Here is a 26,076-nt window from a genome sequence, read left to right on the forward strand (position 1 = left end):
GGAGCACGAGTCTTTGGGTTTGCTCGTCTGGGTAAATAGGCTACTAATGAACGTCATGCAAAGTCTCAGAAATGCTTCCTCTGGAGCCTAGAAAAAATAGAGAAATATGGCAATACAACTGTGTTGACAGAACAGCCTCCTGAAGACTATTCAGCAAAGGCCCAGCCAATTTCTTATTAGCTGTCTGTTCTGCTCGCACTTTATCTCTGGCAAGGAAGTGTCATCAGCTGTAGTCCAAGAAAACAGCTACAGTAGGCATTGTGCTTAACACTTCCAAGGCTTCCTACATTTGAAAGAATATACAGTGTTCTTAGACTATAAATGTGATAGTGGGACAACTTGCTGGTGAGTGCTACTATCTTTATGTACATAATTAGTTTATGTGGTTTTGAGAGTGAATTATGAGATAGGGAAGTGAAGGATGAGTGAAAAGGAAAGTCCCTTTTTAGTCAAATTCACTGGGACACTGAAAGAAAGAAACAGAGCAGGAGGTGCTGGAGGTTTCTGGCAGGTAGATATTGGGAGCTTATATTATAACCAATGGCTCATCAGTATTTTTGAAGCAATGTGGTCAGATTCTCCTTTTCTATTCGAGCAGTTTCAGTATATTGCAAGGAAAGTTTAAGGCATTATCTGGTAACATCTTAAGTTTTGAGTGGAAAAAATACAAGAAATGAGTGTGAGGTAGAGTTTCCTACAATGTACATAGATCTTTATTTTTAGAAACAGCCAATGCGTTACACATTACTCAGCACAGGCAGAGACTCTGAAACCACTAGCCAAAATGGTCAATGGGAAAATGAACTCAGAGGCCACAGGAGCAGCTGCCCTTAGAAGAGGAAGGAAATAAAGAACAGGTTCTTTCCCTGAGACAGCTTCTTTTCCAGAGAAACACTGATGTTACTGGTGATGAACAACATTGTGTGCTGTGTTTGCAGAAGCACTGCTGAGATTACTGACTTATTAAGCAGAAGCTGCCAAGTGATTCTTGACGGCTTTACTGAGTCCAACCAGCCTTTAGGCAGAGGTGACACAAAATACAGTATTAAGAATTGAATCCTCCTTTTTTATCAGTAAGACCTGTCGACCATTTTGGTTAGTAAGCTACTGGGCCCATTGACAGAGCCTACTGAACGCTGCCTGTGAGTAAAACCCAGTGTTGAGAAGTTCATTTTAAATTAAGAATGTATTACTAAAGCACATTAAAATACAGGAGAAAACAGTGCTTCAGGGACAACCAGAAACAAAGAACACGACTGCTATTGTGTCCCCATGCAGCCGGTTCCGTATCACTCAACAATATTTTGGTGCCTTTTAATGGGGACAGATGAACTCTTCTCTAGCTTTTCTTTAAGAAACCTGCTATTTGGAGCTAATCATAGGCAACCTGCTGTACAGTCTTGAGTAGCCAAATCCAGAGAGAACCTGTGTGAGCAGTCCCACAGAGGTACAAACCATCGGCCTGAAGCTCATTTGGATGCATTTCTCCCAAGACTTTCAACAAGATTCTACTTTTTTCACCCACCAGTGTTGATTTGGAGTTAACAGTAGAGGTGAATTGACACTGAGTTCTTTTGGAAACCTCTTTAAAAACAGGTCATTGAGGGACCGTCCCTAATGATGAAGTGGAATTGGCACAAACCATCTCTTACCATCTCGTTTCAAACAGCTCATGTTCTTCCCATCGGCACCTGTGACCCAAACATCAGTAGCTGGTCTCTTTCTAAGTGCCAGGGATTTCCTACACTAGGATGTGTCTGGCTTCCTCTAATTAGAGCAGTTTCTGCCCACTGCTCTTTTGGATCCTAGAAGAAAATGAAGTGAAGCTATCTCTGACTGTTTGGTGTGGAAAAAGCATTTCGAAGAGCTCAGACACCAAGGCAAAGAAGCCCATTGTTCTCAGCATGCACAGTTTTCTTTTCCTACTGAGCAACAATTTTGTTCAAGGCAGGATTCGATTGTTTACAGTAAATATCTGTCACATGGCAACAGAAATATTACTAAATAAGATATATAATGTTAAGCTCCCAGGCCTCGAAGCTTTTAATGAACAAAACTCACACATTCCTGATAAAAAACTATAATAAATAATACCACAATAATTTTTTTTTTTTACATTAAAAATGTCTGTACATGACTACACAATATAACAAAGTACAGTTTTATCTTCTAGGTTCAGGGTAGCATCTCTGGGTCAGATCTTCAGTTAAATAGGGCAGAGGCAAGTAGTCCCGATCCTGCGTATTTCCTCTGCAGGATAATCATTTTTCCCAAGTCATGATGTCCACAGCTTTGCCTACCAATGATGTGCCAAAGTGGGGGCAGCTCACAGGGAACACAGTGACACGAACATGCAGGAAGCAGCTCAGAGCTGAGGTTTTGGCAAGCAGCTGTGCATACAGTGTTATCTTAGTGTTCTGAAACTTTTTGCCCCAACTGGAAGAGAACAGAAGGGAAAAGAAAAATACAGACGGGAAAGGTAAGTAGCAGTCTGTGTTCCTAATGGAGCTGGAAAAGATTCTTGGATGGTATGTTTTTCAGGATGGCACTTAGTGACGTATCACAGTCTGACAGCCCCTCGACCAGCCTTTCTGCTTGCTGACAGTGCCCACAGTTTGCTCAGGTGAGGGCAGCAGTGTTTGCATGCTTCGTATGAGGACTTAGAGCAGAAGAGTGTGGCTGGGCTCAGCAGTGGGCTGCAACAGTGGTCCAGGACCTGCTGTTAGCTGGGGAGTGTCTCAGTAGGTCTCTCCAGCTTGGCAGGTACTGCACACACCTGAATCCTGCTCCAAGGAACCTGGCCAGGAAGAATGATGAAAGCATTTACAAGAGAAGCTCTGCGGGGCCGGGTGAATCAGCAGCACGTGCTGACCTATCCCCAAAATGACAGTCAAAAGGCAAACATTCCTCCTGTTTGGCTAAAGAAAACAATGCTGTTTCTCTGCTGGCAGCATTCAGCCACCAGTGGGATAAAGCAATTGATCTCATGTGATTCCAAGGCTTCAGAATCCTTTAGGATCAGGATAGCACAGGATAGAGTGGTGGCTCATACAGAATTGGCATCTGGAAAGGAGTAACAGGATTCCCAATTCTAGGCAGATTGCATCTGTGGTATTCCTTCACAGAAACCTGCTCACGCCCAGGTGCAGGTTCTGATGCAGTCATATGGCCACACCATCCTTGAAGATACAGTGCTCAGGGACCTTCCTTGGCTCCATGGATCCACACAGCATGTGGCTGGGCCTTCATCAGGGCCAGTGCAGGCAGCCCCCTGACAATGCAGATGAATGGGTGTTCATTCATCTACTGTCTGGGAATCCTTTGGGTGTCCTAAAAGGAACCTGCTCCTCCAGCTGGGCCGTTCCTCTTCTGGGACTGTGGCTAGAAACAGGACTCCTGGGATTCTGGGTCATTGTGGATGGGAAGCTTCTGGTGTTCCTGATGATGCCCATTGTGTAAAACAGCATACCTGGGAGTGGGAAAACAAAGCTTTGTTAGTGCTAGATAAAAAGCACAGGCCTGTGTACAATGAGATCCTGAAAACCTAGAATCATATCCTCTAAATATTCATATCAATTGACTTGGCATCATTAAACTGGATGCATCCTTCCATTGAGTATACTCAGGACTTAGGCTCCTAAAGTAAAATGCTTACAATGCTGCTGAGATGTCTGAGGTAGATGATGTGAGTATCCTCCAAATGATGTATCCCCCAGTCTTGAGACCACGGTCTCAAGATAAAAGCCATGATACAGAATCCACTGCCTGTCAGCATTTGTCCTGGTGAATATTGCTGAGGGAATTTTCCCTCTAACAAAATACTAGATGCTGTTTTTCAACGCTGTTAGGCTTGATTGACTTATTACACGTTATTGTACAAGCAGGCATATCCACTGAAACATCTTCCCACAGGACTCCATCACTTTGAACAATGACCATAAAACTTCCCCAAACCACGTTTGTTCTATGGACACAATACAGACTTGATGTAAGAAACAAGAGCAGACAGTTTGTATCTGACACTGAACAGACTCTAATTAGATGGCCATGACACATACAAGCCTTAATGCAAGTTTGATTTCCCATACCAAGTGAGCCACAGCACACGGAGGTCCAGCAAACCTCAGGGACAGCAAAATCCCCACTACAAACAGTGATGGGATGAGAACCAGGAGAGCCCTCACTCAGAGAACAGGGCAGGTGTATTCAGACAGGCACTGAATGCTGACTTCACAGAGGACAGCCAAAGAACCAAACCTTTTATATTTTCTTCTGCGAGAATCAGAAAACGGTTGGGCAATTTATCAGGTGATGCCATTTGTTACAAAGCTCATTAAGCTAAAGAGGAGTCATTGAGGTGTCCCAGGATCTCTGCTGGCTCACAGGGTTTGCCTGAAGCTGCTGGCATTAGATCAGCACTTCCAGCTGTTTACCCTGTGGGGAAAGAGGAGCAGTAGGAGAGCAGGAAAGAGCATTTACAGGTGGGGTATGAAGGCTGTGCCGTGTATGTGCTGGGCATGATTTGGTAACAGCAAGTGATTCTGTACCAAAAACTTACCCACACCTCCAGGAAACTGCTAAAGGAGTCCTCTGCTGGCAGGATTTTGTGTGAGCAGGGTTGTTTGCACTTATGGTAGTTTCTCCCATCACATAAAAGTTAAAGCTGCCTGCCACATGGCACTGTTAGTGTCAGATAAAGGGCAGCTTTGTAACAGCCCTGCCTTGCTTTGTGCCACCTCATCTCAACCGATCTGCATTCTGAAAGCACCATTATTTCTTCAGGCATCAGTATTGATAGGAAGCAAGTTTCAAAGAGAAAGTACAGCAGCAGCTCAGAGTCGCTTCTGCCTCGCCTGTATGGACACAGCCCACGTGCTCAGCCTGCCCAGAAGCTGTGCATTGTGGAGTCTGCCTCCCCAACCAGAAAGCAATGCCTGGACCCTGTGTGTGTGTGGGCTAAATGCTACCAGAGAGATTTGTCAGCTAGATCTGAGTAATGAATATGAAGATAGGATCCGTGAGCGAGGAAAAAAAAAGATTTAAATGCATTAAATAAGTAATCTGCAGCAAATTAGTTGCTCAGCTTTCCTGCCTATAATGAGTTCCTAGATGGGATTTATATATATTGGTGTGCAAAGCTACCAGGCTTGATTACAAGCAGCATCCCACGCTGCCCCTGCACCTGGCTGCTCCCGGATCCAGGAGCAGCATCACTATCATGTCCCCCCTGTGTCTCCTGCCAGCTTCACTCAGATCTGAACACTGCCACCCAGCCACAAACCCCAGGGATCAAAGGCACTGCTACCCATACGGGGACCCTGCAACAGGCGTTTCACATACTTGCCAAATGGTACTTTAATTGTGATGATGACCAATCTGGAGATAATTGCTTATGTATCTCTTTCTGTTTCTGACAGTCCAATGGACTCTTTAATTAACTGCTTGGATTAGCTCTCAGCTCAGCAGTGGGGAGCTGTGTGCTTTTACCCCCTGTAGGCCCACGACCAGAACACAAAGCTCCAGAGTTGTTGTGGTTGCTCAGCAAGAGCTGGGAAGGATGCACTACCAGGACACAGCGCACTCAGTGCTCCCTGCTGATCCAGCCCTCCCACCAACTTGCACAATTCCTCAGGGAAGCACAGCCAAAGGTGCTGTTTCCCCAGCTGTAACGGAGGAGTTGCCATCCCCACAGACCCCTCTGGGCTACGGCAGAGCACAGGACTTTGGTAGGTACCAGAGTCATAATGGTAGTGCTGCTCATTAGCAACCAATGAACTGATATCAAGGGGCAAACACAGCCCTTCCCAACTAGAGCTGACTCACTTAGGGGCTCAGGGTCTGCTGCACTTCCTGCCCTTTGCCTGTCCATGAACACTGGGCTTCATTTTGCCTTGTCAGCCTCTGCCTTTTTAACCTTGGCCAGGAGAAATAATTTTGCTTCAAAAGCCATAATAATAGCACAGGAAAAAATAATAATAATAACAAAAAAAAAGAGGCAAAAATGAATGGCCCCAACTGCCCAAGCATGGTAAAGCACTCAGCTGGACTAAGGCAGATTAATGGGGGGAGCAGCACTGTCACAGAGCGCTGTAGGGGCACAGCTGTCCCCACTCTCTGCTCACTGATCCTCCCACAGTGCATCTGCTTACATGATTAATTGCTTCCATTTCTGAGCTGGCAGAAGGTGGTTCCTGCTGTCCTGGTGTTAGATGGGGACTCAGGTGAGGTTTTTGCATTGCTGAGATGGCTGAGGGCTTGGCTGGGGCACAATGGCCACAGACTCTGGGGGTGGTTAGGCACAAGCTATAGAGAAAGCTGATGAGCACCCAGTTTCCTTGTACTTGTAAATCTTTTCAGTAACCTGTATGTTGTAAATGCAGAATGAGTCTTTAAGCTCCTCTGTAAGGCAGGAAGCAGAGCTTCAGCTGTCAAAATCTTATCAACTGGAAAGAACTCATTGGCTTTTCATCGAGAATTGAAATAGATCTGTGGGTTTTGTGGTATGGAAAGGCCTTCTGAAATTGCGATGGTTTCTCCGAGTTTGTCTTTTAAACAAATATGATAAGCAATAATTCTGTGCAAGTGACTGGGGAAGACTTTCATGTAAAGACATTGCAGGCTGTTTTTCTTTGGGAAATGTCCTTCATTAGTGTTTTTAACACTTGTGTGTGTCAGTTGCTTGCATTCCAAATGAAACACTTCCATTTAAAGCAGGCATTAAATTTCCACAAAACAAAATTCATGAATAATCCGTATCCAGCCACATCTTCCTGCCAGCAGCTACTAGATTTCCAGAGAAGAAAGAAGCACTCCTGGCTCCATAAGGAAACCTCCAGTTAATTGCAGCTGCACTTGGTTAGCACTCATTAGGACTAGAGGGAGACAAAACATCTCTGGGCAGGTGTGGAAGGTGGTAAAATGATCAACTAGGAAGACTTGGGTCTTGACTCAAGTCATTTTTAATAATGGAAACTACCATTATTGAGCCTTAGGTATTTGGGTCACAGTCTGGGCATAGGTGGAAGCTGGCTTTAGCCCCATTGTAGTGGAATAGAGCCTCCAAACTGAATAAATAATTGCACCTTTTCTTAGAGTTGAAAAACGTGGTTTCCAAATTCTCCCATCTTTTTTTTTTCTTTGGCACAGCTGAAATATCCCATTGATGCTTTGCCATTGACAACACACAGCACCATTGCTCCAGCTTCATGCTCAATATGACACCCATCTCCCAACGCTCCATTTCTTTCAGGTGCACTTATAAAGTGTAACTCATTCTCTTCAACATGAAATTGGGATCACAGTTAACAATCACTTGGCAGACCGGAGCAGGTTATTTTAATGAACACATCATTCTGAAATAAGCCTTCCACCATCTGTTCAGCTCTGTAATCATAAACGCAAACAATATAATTCATAAATGCACTAAAAATGTACAGGAAAAAAGAGAACAGCTTAAGATGAGTGTTTGTTAGTTCTTCCAGACAGCGATGCATCTGCCTACTTGATTTCTGTTTCAGGAACAGGTAGAGAACAGTCTTCTAACTCTGCACGTTATGGCAGTCACTAACCCACAGTGATGGCAGGGGATGGAAATGCAGTGCAGTGCAGCTCATAGCTGCCATCATGATTTGCCATGCCTATGCCAGAAGGACCCAAGGAAGATGGTGCAGACTGTCCTGTGTCTCAGTGGATGAGGAGTAAACCTTGAAGGCATGTTTCAGAGCAGCAGCACTGAATGTGCCTGTGGCATTGGAGTGCCCTGCAGGGCTGTGGGAGCTGAGTGTCTGTGCTGTTTGCTCCCAGAAAAAATGCTTTCAGCAATTTGGAAAACTGGGAAATCACAGGAATATTCAGAAAGTTGGGAGGAGTGAGCATAAAATCCAACAATCTCTGCAATCTGCTGTTTTAATCTGTGACATTTTTCACTTTGAAAAAGGCAAAAAAAAAAAACAACAGTCATCTTTTTCTTAAACCTGAAATACACAGAATGTCAACATGGAATGTGAACAAAATGCACTGCTCTGATTCCATTTTCTACTGGAAAAAAAAGAATATGTGTGATCCAAATGAAAACTGTTTTCATGAAATGCCCAATTTCAGTACAGCTGCATATTTAATTTTTAAAGGTCAGTGGGGAGTTGTCCTCTCACAATGACCAGGTTCATAGGCCCCATGAAATTAAAGCTCGCCATCTCCAGGCTGAGTGACTCACGCTTCCAGCCTCTACATTGAACTTCCACATTTGACCATCAGTATAAAATACACAGCGGGATAAGAACAACTCCCACACCCCCTCAACATGATTCCCGTGGTGAGAGGGAGCAGTAAATTACAGCTCCTTCTGTCTTCTCATTGCTATGTATCAACACTGCAGAACAACATAAATTGATTCCGTATTCAGCGCCGCAAAGCTAGCAATATATCTAACGCTTCAAGGATGAATAGATCCCGTTGTTTCTCGGTGGGATTTTCATTTCTTCTTGCTCCTAAGATGAGCACGTTACTTGCAGGGTTTCCTAACGGCCTATAGTATATCATTTCTGTTGTGTACCATCCTGGTGCTGTGACTGATGTCCTTCCCTAACTATTAGTTGTCCACAGCTCCTTATGGCTGATGCAGTCCTTTGGGAAAATACAGATAAAATACACAGGCATGCCACCAAAACTTCAGTGTTTTGTGTTGCAGATCTCAGGAAAACACTGAGATTGTTAAATTATTTAGGTGGATCTGACAGCAGTGTTTATTTAAAGTCCTTTGTAGTCAAACGTAAATATGAATTTATCTCTATCTCTTGACATGCATTTCTTTTTTTCCACTCTTGAGTAGTTGTGCTGAATATCTTAATTATCATTAAATCAAATAATGCTGTTCAGACCTCGCAAGCTGGAATTAAGCACTCATCATTCTCTACTAAGCTTCAGTTAGAGGTTTTAAGAACAGCTGTCTGCAGCCCACATCATCCAGCCTGAGCACATTTGGTAAGGTTTCTGCGTGCCTCCTCAGGTCTAAAATTATCAGGCAGTTCTCTAAGTAAGCAAAGCCTTTGAGTGAGAGAAACATACAGCTGGAAAAAAAAGAAAATAAAGAAAAAAGGAAAAAAGCCTTCTATCTGACAAGGCAGGGAAAACAAAGGGAGCATCAATCAACACGTTCATTCCTCACCTTTCTCTTTCCTCTGTTCCATCGTTCCTGATGGATGTTTTCCTTAGCTGAGCCACCCGTTCTCTCACTCCTACAGAGCAGCCTGGCCTCCCACCTGCTCCTTCCACCCACGTTCCCATGATGTGTTCCCAGAGCACCACAGTACAACTGGTCATGGTATTCCCACATAGCGTGTGTCAGCCATAAAACCATGGGCACACAGACAGCACTTCCTTTTGACACACAGGGAACCACACAATCACAGAATGGCTTGGGTTGGAAGGGACTTAAAGATCACCCCTTCCCAACCTCCTGCTGCAGGCAGGGTTGCCAATAGAAATGTTTCAAAACATTTTCTAGCAAAATACCCTCCCATTCATTTACTTTCGTGTTTACAGTAGAAGCGTTCATTTATTTTTGAAGGAGAATGTTTAACTTCTTTTTGAAGTGTAGGCAAACAGTAAACTGGAATATGATTTTGAAATGAAATGTCAAAACACTTCAGGATCTTGTTTCCTTTCCTTTTTCTCCTGCTGAAAGCATTCACTAAATTTGACCCAACCAGTTTGTTTCCTTGGAACAGAAACTGTTCATTACATCTTCCCTTCTTATTCTTTCTATTGCTCTATTAATGAATTTGGTCAATGAAAATGTATAGGAACTCATTTAAGCAACTTCAGATTCAGCAGCTAATTCCGGCACACTGCCCCTCTGCTCTGCTGTTCCAGGAGTGGAGGAAAAGCATTTGGGTCTCTCTGGTAGATTGCTGAACACAACCCTTCACTTGGCACAGGAAATAGATTGGAAGGAGATTGATTAATGAAGGCAACTAATTGGGAGTCTGGCCTGAGTCAGCCAAGGCATTCCACATAGATCAGCAAAGGAACAAAGAATCAAATTCAATAAAAAATAGGGCTGAAGGAGCACATTTTTGTATGTCATTATCTCTAGCTATCCGCACAGCCTTCTGCATAATGTTGTAAAGTCCAGTTTCTGTACAGAATAATAATACCCTCTTTGGAAGATCATAACATTCTTAATAGACATCAGAAGTTAAAACCAGGGGGATGACAACAGGTATGTTAATGCTAAGCAAACAGACCGATACCTAACAGCTTCTTGCAAGAATGGAGATCTCCCACATTCTTCAGAGAGCTGTTTGAAGAGATTGCTCACAGCAGGTTACCAGGGACTTGGGACAGCCAAGCCAACTTTGGTGGCTTCCAAAGATTCCTGTTTGGGGCAAGCTAAGCAACTTTCAACATGGCAAGAATAGTTCCTGTGTGCTGCTTCTTTAGATTTCACCTTTCCTCTGGTTCTTTTCACCTGGGTTTGTTAGTTTGGTTTTTGTTGTTGGTTTTCTTTTTTTATGGAATGAGAGGGAATGGCCTCATGTTGTGCCAAGGGATGATCAGGTTTGTTATTGGGAAAGATTTCTTCTCAGGAACAGTGGAGCTGCACCGGCACAGCTGCTCAGGAAGGTGCAGTCACTGTCTGTGGGGGTGTTCCAGAAATGTGGAGACGTGGTACTTGGGGACATGGTTATTGGCAAAATTGGTGGTTGGTGGGCAGCTGGACCCAGTGATCTTGGAGGTCTTTTCCAACCTCAGTGATTCTATGAAACCAAGAAACAAAGAAGCTGAGAAACAACTTTCTGTTTCCCATGCAGATGCTGAACTTGTTGCTGTGCTCCTGTGCTCCCGTGGCCTAATTGCTACTTCCCTTTCATGCACAAGCAGATGCCTGTGCCTTCCAGAGCTGTCAAACACAGCAGCTTTCAAACCACAAAGCTCACTTTCAAAATAATTAGCCTCATTATACCATTAGCAGCTCTGATCCTGTCAGAACCATGCTCCCAATCGCTTCCCATGTTCACCTCATGCTCCCCCTCACTAGGAAGATCCGCAGTCTGTGTTTTGCCTCCCCTGGGTGTGAGGGCAAGAACCTTCTCCTCATGTTTCTGTCTTTCAGATACTTGACCTGAATGATGTTGATCAGTTTCCCTATTTTCCATTGCAGGACATTCAGCTCAGCTTTAAGAGAATGCCCTGGAGAAAACAAGCAAGGAAAGAGAGGGGCCACTTTCCTCCTCAAATTAACTCTGTATTTTCCTTTTATTAATGTTAACTTTGGTACCACATTACATATTGTAATTACCTGTTGATTTTGGCCTACACTTCATTTTTGCACCATCATTAATGCAGCGTTTGTAACTGGCACAAATGTGCTAATTAGAAGAATAGCTGGAAGTGTTCACTTATGTTACAAATATATATGTAATATCACATTAAGAGCAGCTTACAGCTGCCTACAGATGGAAGAGCTCACAATAATTTTCTGGTTTTTAAGTAAGGTGTTTCAATTGCAAAAGTACAAGAAAGGATCTATTAAGAAAATTCAAATGGATGATAATATTTTTGATAAATGGGGATCTCATAACTGGCAAAATTGGATTTTTCATCAGCTGAAGAGAAACAAGCCATTTGTCTAAGCTGAAAGTGGGGCAGAAGAAGCTGGAGCTATTTCCTTATGCAATGGGAACATCACCATTTTCAAGTGTATTGCAGACCAGCAACCGTGAGCCCCAGTACTGACCTGCAGCTGGATTTGTTCCCTTACTCTTACTCCCTTACTATACTCCCTTACTATAAGCAACTGAGGCCTTTCTTATGGCTGATGGAGAGAGATGGACAGCTATTAGCAAAAGAGTCATCAGGCTCCTAGCACACGCCATTGTGTCAGAACTGCAGCTATCTGGGAAATGGAACTTTTCTGCAGTGAAAATATAGAATCATAGAACTGTTTGGGAAGGGACAACTAAAGGCAATCTGGTCCAACTGCCCTGCAGTGAACAGGGACACCCACAGCTCCATCAATGCTCAGAGCCCCTCCAGCTTGACCTTGCAAGTCTTTAAGGACGGGGCATCCACCACCTCCTTGGACAACCTGTGCCTCACCAACCTGACCATCAAAAGATTCTGCCTTATATCTGGTCTGAATCTCTCCTCCTTTACAGATGCTGCTAAGGAGTCTGCTTTCTTACTGCCCCTCTAGATACTGAAGTGCCACTCTCAGGTCTCCCAGAGCCTATTCTCCATGCTGCACAGCCCCGGCTATCCCATTCCCAATGGAAATGAGAAATATCCAGCGGAAAGTGACAACAGGAGTTTGTTGAATTCCTCTCCCCCAAAAAAACTCCGTAATTGTTTCACGTGTCTATTCTGTGCACGCAAAAACAGGACTCTGTGTGTGCCAGAATGAAACTTGTTCTAAACAATTGCATGCTTTATAACAAAATTCTAGCATATGCACATAGCTGATGTCGGTCAGGAGTGGAAGTTCCTTCCCGAATAACAAAGCATCACCGACTCCCTCACAGCACCTGGGCTCACACAAGCTCCCTCCCACTCCTCCCCTCAGCACTCGGCTCCCAGGGCCCCCACTGCCTTCCCTGTGCTCCATGGGGCTGCTTTCCATGTGCACCCACGTTCTGTCTGTGCTGTGTGTCCTGGTGATTTCTGGGTATCCCAGAAGAAGTGTTTGCAATCCAGCCCTTGCTTAGAGCACCCGATGGTAAGATATTTCAGGGGTTGTTTTTTCAGTCACTATTTCTGTTTCAATGACATGCATTAACCAGCACATTCCTGACTTTAGGCTGCTTTTCTGTCACAGATCTCTGGATGTGAATTTGTAAAATTTTACACATCGTGTCATCAAAAATATTAACATTGCAAATTTTGAGGCTGAGCTCATAACTAGTTTGTTTTGTAAATATGTTATTAGGATGAAATGTCATCTCACAGATGGTGACATTGGGAGTGGGTGCTTAATTTGAGTTAAATCTCCATATTCTCCTCTGTACAGCCCATGTTTGATGAAAGCACACCTCAGCTTTCCTTCAGTGTGTGTCTGGGAACTGCTGAGTCACAGCCCAAACTACAGATTGAGCACCTGGGGAAAGAACCCGGTCAGCCCTGGGAGCACAGGTGAAGGCAATTCAGCTGTGTGAGCAGGACTGCAGCCTGGCTGCACCTCTCTTAGACCTCATTTAAGGGCTGACTGCCACTGGGGAAGGGTCTCTGGTTGGAGATTCCTCCCTTGTGGAGTTTTCCCTGCAAGCCTGGATCTTCAGAGATGGGTGAGCACTTTTCCTTTTGTAACACCTTTCCATTCTTTGTAACACCTTTGTTATTTCACCTCCTGCACCATCATTCCACTGAGTTGATCTTTCTGATCCTTATGGTGCGTTAAGTATAGCAGAGAACTCTGTGCTCCCCAACCCTGTTCTCCCTCTCCTGCACTTCCTCCACTTGCAGGCTTTAATTCCCTGTATCTCTTCCATAGGAAGGCACTACTCCTTGTTAGCTTGACTAAAAGCAATACCCAAACAAGGCAGCAGCATGCTCTGCTTGGTGGCTGTGCAGTCATTCACATTGTTCCTCCGGAAGCGTGACGCTGCGTTTGCTCATCCACCTCCCTTGCCAATAGCTATCTCATAGCTAGGTTAAATAGTCTTCAGGAGCACAGGAGGCACCTTTGACAGCTTCTTCATTTCAGTATGATTCAGAGGTTGCTAATCCCCCACTTTCTCTTAGCTACATCCCCAAACATTCTGTGATAATAGTCTGTTATCTGGCTTCATCCTTGGCAATCTCAAGAGGGCTGCTCCTGGACATCTGCTAGTGAGGATGTTGTACTGATGTCCCCTCCAAGATCAGGGCCCCTCTGAACTTCTGTGAGCAAGAAGGGCATAAGGAAAAGGTTTCATCCAAGCATTTGTTGTAGGGAGCAGGAAGGCATCCTCTCTGGAGATGTACAAAAGAACAAATGCTACGTTCAGTGTGAATGTTTAAATGTACCACATTCATGAGCTCATCTCCAGGTGTCCTCCAAGTGAGGAGGAAAGAAAATGGCTGCAAACAATTTCAGATGTTTTGGAGAGGGTGGGGGGAATCCAGGAATCTGGGGAGTGCATTCAGAGTTAGATTTATTTGCTAGCGGATTTCATAAACAGAAGAACGTTGGGCAATCCCTTTTGAAATCCTGTTTTACACAAATACCTTGTTGACTGGAGCATAACATACAGAGCTTCATTGTTCGCTATATTGATCTTGGTCATGGGGAGATGTAACCAGCACTAAGTACCTGGTGACCAGCTGGGAGAGACGCATGCAGAAATCACTGGGAAAGTCATAATCCTTCCCCTGCTGACATGATTGAGTTTGCAGCTTTATTGCAGAAACACAAGAGGGAGAAATTAATCTTCGAGTGAAACTGGTCATTTATTCTGTTTGACATAAAGTGAAATGCTGGCAGAAAATAATCCAGAAATACATTATGAATATTGAGTCTTTTGGACTGACTCAGCCAAGAGTGCCTCAAGTGCACATGAAGCTCAGGAGTTTGCTGGGTCACTTGTGTAGTTGCAATATTGGTTACATGCTTTAAATGTCAGACAGATTAGAATAAGCTGTTTTACTTCAGATGGGACAGAGGAGTATAAAGTCAAAGCCTCATTACTTCTTAACACTGATACAAGCATTCTTCATAGCAGAAGTAGTAGAAAAAAAACACACAAAAGCGCAAACACAGTTGCCGGGAAAGAACAGTGAGGAACCCACCAACCTCAGATGCAAAGCCTCCCCTTGGTCTGCAAAGCAAAGGATTTTTCTATCTTCATGAGAATTGCTCACAGTGTACTTAAGAGATTTGTTTAGAGTTTCTCCAGCACAAGAAATACCAGTTTCTTATTTAAACAAAGAACTCTTACATTGTAGAACCAAAATCAGACATTATCTCAGCAAAACCCCATGTGTGCTCTTCCTCAGCTTGTGCAGTTTTAGGTCCTTCTGCCTGAACCAGGAACCTTATACTGGGCAGGTCTGTGTTACAGGGTGGGTTTTGCCTACGTCCTTTGCATCCATTGCCTTATAAAGTTCTTTCCAATTTGCAGTGCAAAAGCAAACAAACAAGTTCCAACTTCTGAAGGTTATGATATCCCATTCCTCAGTGCTCCTAGGCTTCTGTATTTTCTGCTTCAGAGGATGTGATGTGTTCTATAAATCCCTGCCTTACCCTCTGCCTTAGAAAAATAAACGTTGCTCAGATTTATGTCTGTTCCCATTCTTGGGGAAAAACGAAACAATGATATACGTAGCAAATGGAACAGAAAATTGCATCTTAGCCAGCAGGCTTCAAATGTAACCGACTTGGGTTCAACTGCAGCAAGTACCTGTTCATCTTCTTAAGAAATCAGCCCAGTTTTGTACATACGGTTCTTTGCATTACCCTGAGGCTCATTACCCTGAGGCTAATCCATGGTGTAATTTGCCCAATAATCTACCAAAATATCACACACCTGCATTATGTACTGGTATAATATACTGGGTTTTCCCTTTTTATGTAAACTCATCTCAGTTTCAAGAAAAATGTGAATGTGATGTAGCCTGTATAATAGAAGTAATAAGAGGTGTGCTGTGCTTTGCAGGCATTTTTCTTTATAATTTTATCAGTGCTTACCCTATATCTTTAGCTTGCACTTCTGTTGCTTCTTAGAATGGTCTGACAGCACTAATTGTTTTAAAAAGTGAATTATTCACACTAGAGCAAAGACTGATTTTGCTGGAGCTGGTTTTCACACACTAAGCCCTTTGCTTGTGCTTGTCATCACACGTTGTTTATAAGTGAAAGAACCCAAATATTTACTTTGGGGTCCCTAAATTGCAGTGCTGTCTTCTATCCAGAACCAAGCTGTCTTAAAACCGATGGCTGAGACCAGGGTTATCTGGAGAGGATGCAGTGAATCCCTCAGCCATTCACAGCATGGAAACTTAAGGTTTTTGGTGGTTCCAGATGGACTGCTGGCTTCTTGTATACATCTGAAAAAGCAGTTTAGTTACCAACACTGAAGTTATTACAGCTGCCTATATTGATGCAAAGTTGTTTTCTCGCTGAGCTTTACAGCTCTGGAGTGAGTGAAAATCACTAAGCGAGATCTCACAGTGATTAACAGCCGTCTGAAAGCTACAAGTCTTGGTAATATATGGCTGCTCAACTTCTGAGGGAATTCCTAAATTTATCAGGATTTCTGTGTGTTCACAGCCACAAAACCAGAACACTGGCACAGAGGGACATGAGCCAGCTGATTCAGGAGGATGTATGGATGAAGGAAGCAGCTGTTCTCAAACAAATCAGACTGCCATGCCCGGAAATGAAATATAGAGAGTCTATCTATTCAGGTAATCTATTCCACAGGCATTAGAACTGCATAATGAAAACGAGGAAAAAAAATACAAGGAGAACCAAGGAATATCTGCAGATTTCAGCTGGGGCGTGGGCATGCCCTGTTCTAACCAGGCCAAAGACGACCAATAACAGCCAACCATTCCCTACAGCTGGTGTGCCTGGAGCATAATGATGCTGTTACACAGATCAACCGTGTTGTCATCAGAGAAATTAAGAACAGGCTGATTTAGTGGCTGTCTCAGGAAGGAAACCTGTAGAGGAAACCCTGTAAGTATTTTGGCTGTGCTTTATCTGCCCTTCAAACCTCCTGCTGCTGTCTTAACTCCTAGCAGGTAAATTGGAAGATATGTGTTCAGCCAAACAATGGGTGCACTGCTAAATGAGTCACTGTCATGGGAAGTTTTCAGCAAAGGGTGGATGTGGCACTGAGGGACCTGGCTTAGTGGTGTGGTGGTGACAGGTTGACTGTTGGACCTGAGGATCTTAATGGTTTTTTCCAGCCTTAATGAGTAGATGATAGACAAACTTGGTCAGTGAGGCTGCTGTAGCAAAGCTCTTGCTGAGGCACGTTCCCCATGTGTGCCTCCATGAATTCAGCAGCCACAGCTGCTTTGCTTTGCCAGCTTGGAAATGCTCAGTTTCATCTTCTCCAGCTGTAAATCATGTTGCTTAATTAATCCTCATTAAGTGTTGTGGGCATCTCTCAAGCTCACTTAACTCTTTATTTAATTACAGCAGCGTAACATATAATGTTCTCTGTTTGAAGGGATGCTTTATGCAATGGTTTAATCCAGAAACTGAAAGAATTAATTAGTTCCTAGAATATGTCTCTAAACGGGTGGCTAATTAAGCTGTGTGTTTATCGCAAGCGCCTGGACTCATCAGCCATCATAATCTACTGCTGATACTGCGCGGAATCAGAAACACACTGCATGGTTCTGTGGTTCTCAGATCTCTGTAGGCTCTTCCTCTTCTATCAACCGAAGGCCTGGCCAACACCCAGACAATCTCACAGACTGCTCTTGTTCCAGAAGTGTCTCCCTGACAGCTGCCCCGCTGCACCCCAGCCCTGGGGTCAGGCTCTGACTCCTGCAGCATGGTTTCCATCTGTGCAGCTTTCTGCCATGCCCTTTCCCTTTGCTGCAGTGGGTGCTCCCTCAGCAGCACAACTGGAAGTGTACAGTGATAACTGTAACAGGGCATGCTAGATGAGTGTTGTCTTCCTGCCCTGTACAGACACAGTCAAACGCTCTTTGCACACAGAGCCTGTCTGATCTTCTATGCAAAGTTCCATGGATGTTCATCGCTGTTTCTCAAACTGAACAGGGCAGTTTAGATACATCAGCAAACCTTCCACATGCAGAACACATGAGTTTTGCTGCTAGGAGACAGAGCAGAACATGATGATCTTCAGAGACTCAAAAACAAGCGCCGAGATGGGAATTACTCGCAGGCAGCATGCAGCTTTCATTCATACTTCAGGAATCTGCTTCATCCAAATGGAGAGAAAATCCAGCTGGCCCCAAGCCCCACCAAGCATAGAAGCTGCTTTTCCGGTACATATGGCAGTACCATTCAAAGAGCTATGACAATGATGCTGTTTATAGCTCTGAAAATGGCGCTGCCATCTGCACCACGGCCGTGGCTCTGCTCCCCCGAGGCTCAGCACAGGGCGATCCCAGCCCTGCTCTTCCACCTGCTCTGTTGTCCCACTCCTGCCTCAGAAGATGGGTTAAACAAGCGTGGAGGTGTGGTTTGTGTCAAGAAATCCCTGCCACCTGCCACTGTAAATTAGCACCTTACGTGATTTCTACTAATTGCTTTCCAAAGACATCCTCCCTTGTTCCTGAGGGATTTCTTTTTCCTTTTGATCTTCCAAGGGATGATCCCTTTTCCCCATCAGCAGCTGGGAATTCTGCAGCACAGAAATTCAGCAGCAAGTTGGGTACCAATGCAGGGAGCAGATTGCAGCCTGATCCTGAGCATACTACAGCCTACTCAGGGGACCTGGATGTGGGAAACAGCAGATGGTGGAACCTGAAACTGCTTCCTCCACTGTGAACTTTGCACTCTTAAAGCAACTGTTGGAATCTGCTGTGTCTCTCCAAAATGTGAATGTCCTAATAGGGAATAAATAAAATCTCTGAAGTAGGAAAGGAGGGAAATTCCTTGTCTGCCATAAATGTCTTGAGATAACTGTGGGGTTTTTGGTACTGGGAGGTGAAGTCTCCCCGGTGTCTGTGGCCTCAGCAGCCCAGTGCAGAGAGCATGGGCTGGCAGCAATCAGTAACACAGGGGGGTTGTGGCTGTGTGACACTGAGGGGCTACACAGCGTGTAGAGGAGGCTGGTCACATATCAGCTCTTGTCACCTGCCATCCCAGTTTCAAGATGGGGAGATCCTCATGACCACCAGGGTTTTCTTGGTCCTGAAATGAGCTCTTCTCCTTTTCCTACCTCTATTTCCAGCAGAAAGCCAATTTCACAGTATCTCCTGTTTAATTTTCAGCTAATTGGAGCTATGTTTTGAAGTGCTTGGCCCCAGGAGCATTCCTCTGTGATAGGAATCCAAGTGAAAGCACACACCTCATCTGACAGAAGAGGATACCTACCAGCAGCCAGAAGGTATGACTGACTTAAAGGCACTGGCATCATTAGTCATAGCTGTTTGAAAAACTCTTATGGCTATATCTATCATCTAGGAATTGTTAAATATCCTGTTTTATGCATGGTTCAGGCTTGCTCCAGCAAAGGGCCACAAAAATCTGTTCTGTCCTCACTGTGGTATGTGATATATGGTGCTATGCAATGCCAATGTGAATTTAATACCAGCTCATTACTGCCCTCTGTCTTGCTATGTTTTATGTGGTACTTATTGTGGGATCATCCTGTGACAGTGAGAACCAGCATCTAAATGCAGTGCTGCTGCTCCACAGCACTCTGCAGCTGGAACCCTCAGTGTCCTGGAGAAACATTCTCATGTACCCAGGGTACCTGCCTCTACACCACACATCTTAGAGAGCATGGTCATGGCTAGATGGGAACTGGTCTACTGCAGAACAGCAGGAGGAGCTTGGAGACAGAGGAACAGCCACAGTGCAGAGGAGGGAAGAGGCATTAAAGGGAGAAAGGGGGAAAAAAAAGACAGCTAATAGGGAAATGCTCTCTAGCTATCCTGGCATTAAACACCAAGAAATTACCTTTCAGTAGTGTCAAAGCTAGAGCTATGTTACCAGATCTTCTACTGAAAGGGAAACCTGTCTTTACAGCAAAAGTTCTAACTGAGTTAGAACTGTATGAGACATCAGGTGAGTTCATTTTCTTCCATATTCCTCACTGGGAATCCTTCAGCACTTCCTGCTCCTTGAGAATATCCTCTTTAATCTACTTTTAGGAGTGCTCTGCAGAGCCCACATTCTGACAGCTCCCCAGCAGTGCTCTAGGGAGAGGTTTGGTTGCTATGTAATGTCTTTCTCCTGCTGATTTCAGGAACAGCACCGGCACATTTGGTTTGATGATCTTCTTTTGTGGAAGCCACCCATATATCATAATCAGAAGCCTAGAGGGTTGTATTTGGGTCCCTTAATTGCCACGATAACTGACATGTTCACTGCTAGGCATTGAGATCTATGGAGGAATGTGGATTTGCCATGGATTCCTGGCTGGGGACCCTTGAGCCAGCTGACAGCTTTAGTATGTTGGAAATGTTGGTCTGTGTTTTAAGTACAGATAGGGGAGTAATTGTTAAGCTTGATTTTTGTCCCACTGCAGTGCAGGAATATGGTAGTTACTATTTAATTTTTAGTGAAGTTACAACTACATCTGGCCATTAACCAACTTCCAATCCTAACTTCAAAAATGCACTGCTGTTGGTTGTGAACAAGGTACTACTGGTTTCTCAATGGTTCTCTGAAGTAGCAGAGAATTATCAGTACCTCTTCAAGCACTCAACTGCTGCAATTCCCATTCCTAGCCTTCCATTTTTCTCCTGTCTGACAGAAGCTTGATAAAAACACAAAGGGAGAAACACTTTCCACGTATCACCTACAACAGTTCTGATGCAGAAAGTTGAGAGTTTCTTAGACCTTCTCATAAATGGAAATTGTATTGAATTTGATTGATTTTTGTAGTTTTCCCCATTGGAAATATGCTCAGAGATTTACAGGTAGACATTGGCCACTGATGTAGATTTGGATGTCACTGTTCTTTTGACCTGGGCTGGCCTAGGGATAAAAGCATCTATCATCTGCCTACTGCACAAGGTCTTGCTAAAAGTTTCAACCAAGCTTTTCTATTGTTGTTTAGATGGAATATTTTGGGTTTCTTGGTGGTTTTTATTGGGGGGAGGAGGTGGGAGGAGGAAGAAGGAGATCTAATCTTTTTTCTTAAGATATAAGTAGAAAGAAAAGCCATACAGCAGCTGATCATTTTCTCTAGTACCTACGGTTAATGTTAGAAATGCATGCCTTATTTTCAGTACAAATATTCTAGTTTTAACTTGCAGTCACAGGATCCACTTTTCACTGCATTTTGTACAGAAGAATGTTATTTGTAAGCTATGATTAAAGACCAGCTTCTAATAAGATCACTCTTTAATTTCTCACTTAATCTTAAGGTAAGCTTTCAAATATTTCATTACTTTGTGTGCTTTGCTTTCCCTGAATTTTCTGATTTTTTTTTTATTTTTTTTTTCATATTCCCGTTCTGAGCACATACAGAGGTCACTTCATTACTTCTGCTTGATATTCTTCTAGTTTCTTCATCCTTGGACATGAGTTGAACGTTCTGCCCTCCTGACCCAGGGGTGTGCTTTGCTGCCAGACCACGTCCAGCTGCCCATCTTTGGCTGCATACAGCTTTATCTGCTGCAGACCTGGTAGATCATCCTCTGACACAATTAATCAGGACCAGGGAAGGGTTCCCTGATCCTCCATCACCCATCCTAAAGGGGAGTTTGGGGAAATTGAGCAGAGCAAGTAGTAGAAGCAGTTGGATGAATGCAACCTGCACACCCCTGCCTGGCTGTGGAGGGGATGAATAATGCCATAAGTTCATGGTATTATAGAGGCAAATCCAACAACCTGAGCAGAAAAGAATGGGAAGGTATTTTTTGTTTTTGTTTTCATATACTTGTTCAAAAGTGTAAGCATCAGCTATAGCCTTCACTTCTCTGGGAAGTGGCAGTTCTAGGCCTCATTCTGCAACAATTATCAAAACCAAAACCTATCAATAAAGCTGTACATTCGGGAACAGGAGAGTGTGGTAGAAACTCAATTTGACAAACAGAAATGGATAGAACAAGTCAGGAAATACATGTTATTTTGTAGATTCAAAGAAGGTTTAATAGGCTGTGGAAGACTAGGAGGTTTGTGCCAAACATTTGACAGCTCTCCTGAATGACAAGGAAAAGAATTAGAAAAGGATCAACTGTGAGAAGGAAAAGACTTGCACGAGCAGAATGCCTGGCTTATTTTTTGCATCTACTTGCTTCTTTTTTTTTAACACCTTTAATAACAGCCTTTTCCTTTGAGCCCAACAATATGCTTAAACTTCTGCATCTGTTCATCAAGTATTTTGAGAGCATCATACCACCTTCTTATTAGATTCAGGTACATGGTGTTGAGATCAAGATTTTATTCTCCTCCTTCTGACTTAAAATAGAGGTTGGAGGGAAGGCTTCGCAGTTACATCTGTGTGATGCACTCGATCGCAGAAGTGGGGCATCCACAGAGCCCTGCTTTGGGCATTTTGGAACCTTGACTTCCTCTCCAGAGGAAATTGTCTTTCTCTGCTGATTTCCCATGGCAAAATTAACCCAAATTAAATGCCCCACTCCTTCCTTGCACCCCATGTTCTTCTCTCCCCCATCGACTGTCCCAGCTGAGTGGGTCTATGAGGGATGCTGAGGGTGCATCTCCTGCCTGCAGAGGTGGCTGTGATGCTCCTGGTGGGTGGAACTGAACAAACCTCCCCATCTTCTTTTCTGAGGGCACTGTGTTTTCAATGAAGTAAAGCTGAGCTCTTTGAAGATCTCTTTGGTAACACTTCTTCATGTGCCATTCACAGCTGCTTTGTTGCCTACAAAGTAGTCGTTTAGTGCTCTTCTTGTCTCTATGTTGTATCAAAGTGTTACAGAGTGCTTTCATTGCTAATAAATAGTAACTGTGGTGCTATAAAATCTTTTCAAAAGCACCCCAGGGCACGAATCTCACTGCATCAATTATATCTGCCTTTAATACTTCAACATAAACAGCTACTGTTTCTGTTCACTACCAGACAGCTTACAGATCAATCAACGGTAAGATTATTCACACCTGTCATTAGTGTAAGATACTACCAGTTTCTTGATTTTTCATTTAATCTCGGGTACAAATAAACACATCTGGCTCCATTTCTGGTAGCAACGCGGCATCCTCCCATTCCTTCCAAAGTGACAAACGCATTCTGTGTTTGCTTTCCTTCCTCCTTCCAAAAAAGCAGATTCCTCTCATTTATGCACTTGAGCAGCTGTTGTGCGTCTTTTCCAGAGGAAGAAAAAAATGCTGCTAAGACTCATTTAAACTACAAGAATGAGATAAACGAGGAAGCAACTTAAAAACCACCTAACAATGATATGGGACTGAAATGGCCCCTGACTGAGGGCAAGGAATCTGGCTTGTCCCTAGACACCTGATAATATTCATGGAACTCTGATGTGTTTCAGCCAAGGTGTGGATACACTTCCTGCTAAATGCAAAGACTTGTAGTGAAATTTGATCTCAGATTCCAGGATTTCAGGAGGTTTGATTTTCATGGTAAGAAAATTTATCCAGGTTTATCCCTGCAGTGTGAGAACAAAGCCTCAGATATTGAAGAGCTCATACATTGCAAAGGAGAGGACTATAGCTCACCAGTAAGAGAGTGGCAATGCGTGGTTTAATGAGCTCTTTAGGCAAGAAAAAATGTCAGTTAATCAGGATTAAATGGACTAAATGAAGACATAGGTTCAAAGGGAGAATCGCTCTTCAAAGAAAACTCTCTAGAAAAATTCCCCATTAATAGCATAATGAACAATGGAGGCATCATAAACCAGGCATAGATCACATTAATAAAGATGCAGTCATAAAGCACAGCAAAACAAGAAGAACAGAGATGAGTTATAAAACCACAATTTAAATGTAACTACCTGAATTTTAAAAGTCTTATGGATGATAATGGATGATAGTGATGCCAAGGTAGCCTGCGTTCGCCAAAGAGCAAAGTAATTCAGAAGCAAGGACTGGAAATCATCAGCTAATGCTGTATTAGACTTACTGAGCTGTGTGTAATGTTGGCGTTTGCAAGACTCTTTGCACTCCCAAAAGCATACAGAAAAAAAATGATGGCATTTTTATTGGTGACACAAACAAAACAAAGGCACATCTGCATCAATTCACATGTCAGGTCATCTGTTCAAGATGCAAATGCACACTGAGCAGCAGATGTTAGCAGCAAGAGTAATCTCTGCCATGCCTAATAAATAAAAGCAAAAGACTTGAAATGGCCAATGTACTGTTCTGAAAGTGAAGTTAAGGATGGAAAGATGCTCACAGCTGGCTAAGAGCTGAAATCACAGGTGGGTGAGCACGACTGACAGGCTCACAGCAGGAGGAACTGCTGCCTGTACCTGGTAAGCACTGGGAACAGGCAGGCTGGGTCTGGTGGCTGCACTGCAATCAGAAATGCAGGCAGCAGTTAATGCTCGTAAATGAGGCAAAACAGCAACAGGCGATCAAATCACAGCAGGCATGGTGAGAGTCCCTGGGATACCAAATTGGTGGCCAGAATGTCTGTGAGCAGCAGGGCTTGTCTCTGCCCCAGGCACACTGAAGGTCTTGCAAGTGGCTTTAGCTGCAGTAGGCAAATCTAGATGTGTAGGCAATGTGGGAGACCTGTGCTTTGCTGGAGACTCTGTGCTATAAGTACATCCCTTTGCTGCAGCTGCCTTCTGCCAAAATTTACAAACCAAAGATAATGGTCTGAAAAATTGAAAAAGCTCACCAGGGTTCACAGTCAAAAGTGAAAACAAATCTCAGAGCCAGTATGTTAAACAGCAGTGCCATTCAGAGAAGGCAAAGTATGTTTTACAAGTGATAATGAGATGTGCTTACCCGTGCTTCAAGCAGCAGTCACTGGAGGTGAAAGATGCTCCTCCCTCGAGTACCAGCCCCAGCACAGGGGGGGCTTTTTTGGCTTTTTGGCATCCGATTTTGCTTCAAAAATCTTGTGTGATCCATAAGAAAAACAAGCTGATGGGGTTTTTATTAGGTAGTGGAGACAAGTACCATGAGGAGATGGCAGGGCACGATACAGGGGATGAGGAGGGAGCACATGAAGAGAGACTGAGAAATAAAGAGGAGGGAAAAGCCTGACATAGGAGAACTGTTAACTGAGGATGTCTGAGAACCCACAGACCTGTGTTCCCTGGGAGAAGCTGGGGTGGTGGGTGGGGGTTGATCATCTTAAGGTATTTCCCTGATATAAGAAAGATGGAGTTCTCGAATGTCACTGAACACTGACCTCTGTGTCCGCAGGGTCTCTGCCCTCTGGTTACTGTTCACTGTGCCAACATTTATCTTTTGCTAGGAGGGGAAGCCTGAGGGCTGGACCCTGAAATATTCCCCATGTGCATCTTTATGGCATTCAGGTAAATGAACAGCCTTTCCAAAAAGCTCAGAAAGCTTTTTGTACACTGATCAGAAAGGAAGAGAGTTATTAAAAATTGGGGGGGAAAAAATCAACCTAATATTAAAATGCTCTTAGCACTGAATTCTAGAGATATCTGTTGCTACAATGAATAATGTAATCTAATAATAATTACTTGGATTTATATAGTGTTTGTAACCCTGCGGTACGAAGAGCTCTTTGTCTAAGAACACCTTGGCTGACAAAAGGTGGAGGGGTGGGAAACAGTTGGTCCACAGCACTCAGCAGAGCTGTGCAGAGGTCTCAACTGGGAGATACACAAAAGGGAAGTAGGTAGACAATAAATTGCTTTCCAAAAGAGGATTTGGTCAGATAACAAAATTAGTTGTGCAACTTCCTTGAGTTCTTCTTGTGGTCGACGGGCCCAGCACAATAGGCAGCAGGCTGCTCAGTGCAGCTGGAGCAGAGCCCTGCACACAGCTCTGTCCATCTCATCGCACCCTCCCAGCACCCACTGCTCTGTTGGGAAAGTTATGTTCCCAGTACAGGACAGAGTGCTGTTGGGGTCGGCAAAATGTCACTGCATGAGTGAGAATTCATTTCTCAGCAGCAGCTTTCTGCTTTAGGTGTATAAACCTGAATACATCCCTAGCATAGTGCTGCTGATTCAGGAAGCAGAGCTGGGATTAAATTAGGCAATCCTATAATTGTGCTTCCTGTCGGCAAGGACTGAGCTGAAATCAGATTAGAGCTTTTCCCACCAGATCTTGCTCTGTTTCTTCAATGAGACCTCCAAACCAATTTAAACAACCATTCAAATAGCCTCATGCAGAAAGGAGCCGCTTGCTTTACTCCCAGGAGACCTGCAAGGATGGAAGATGTGGAAATCCAGCCCATCTTTATGAAGCATGTTCATCAGGCAGCCAGTCCCACATCCCTCCTTCTGCTGTGCACTCCCATGCTGATTCCTGGTGCTGCCTTGTGCAGTAGAGAGGAATGCTGGGGATGCACTGGCTGTTACAGAAGC

At 43.9% G+C, this 26,076-nt stretch overlaps 1 protein-coding gene and 1 long non-coding RNA gene across 3 annotated transcripts in view; one reads left to right on the plus strand and one right to left on the minus strand.

Annotated features, from left to right (window-relative positions):
- Positions 1–680: 680 nt before the first annotated feature.
- The window catches only part of HTR4 (5-hydroxytryptamine receptor 4), an 85,778-nt gene continuing 60,382 nt past the window's right edge, over positions 681–26,076 (minus strand). The window contains exon 7 of the mRNA XM_015876096.2: positions 681–3,469. Coding sequence (XP_015731582.1) covers positions 3,382–3,469 — 88 coding nt within the window. The 3' untranslated portion in view covers positions 681–3,381. The remainder of the gene's footprint in view (positions 3,470–26,076) is intronic.
- Positions 13,194–18,091, plus strand: LOC107320355. Of its 2 annotated transcripts, XR_004308932.1 has the most exons (3): positions 13,194–13,280; positions 16,244–16,380; positions 16,537–18,091. It is a non-coding gene; the product is annotated as an uncharacterized LOC107320355 (long non-coding RNA). The 2 variants fall into 2 exon arrangements; XR_004308931.1 differs by lacking the exon at positions 16,537–18,091 and having other exon boundaries at positions 16,244–16,432.

This window comes from Coturnix japonica, chromosome 13, assembly GCF_001577835.2.
Source record: "Coturnix japonica isolate 7356 chromosome 13, Coturnix japonica 2.1, whole genome shotgun sequence".
Classification (NCBI taxonomy): Eukaryota; Metazoa; Chordata; class Aves; order Galliformes; family Phasianidae; genus Coturnix; species Coturnix japonica.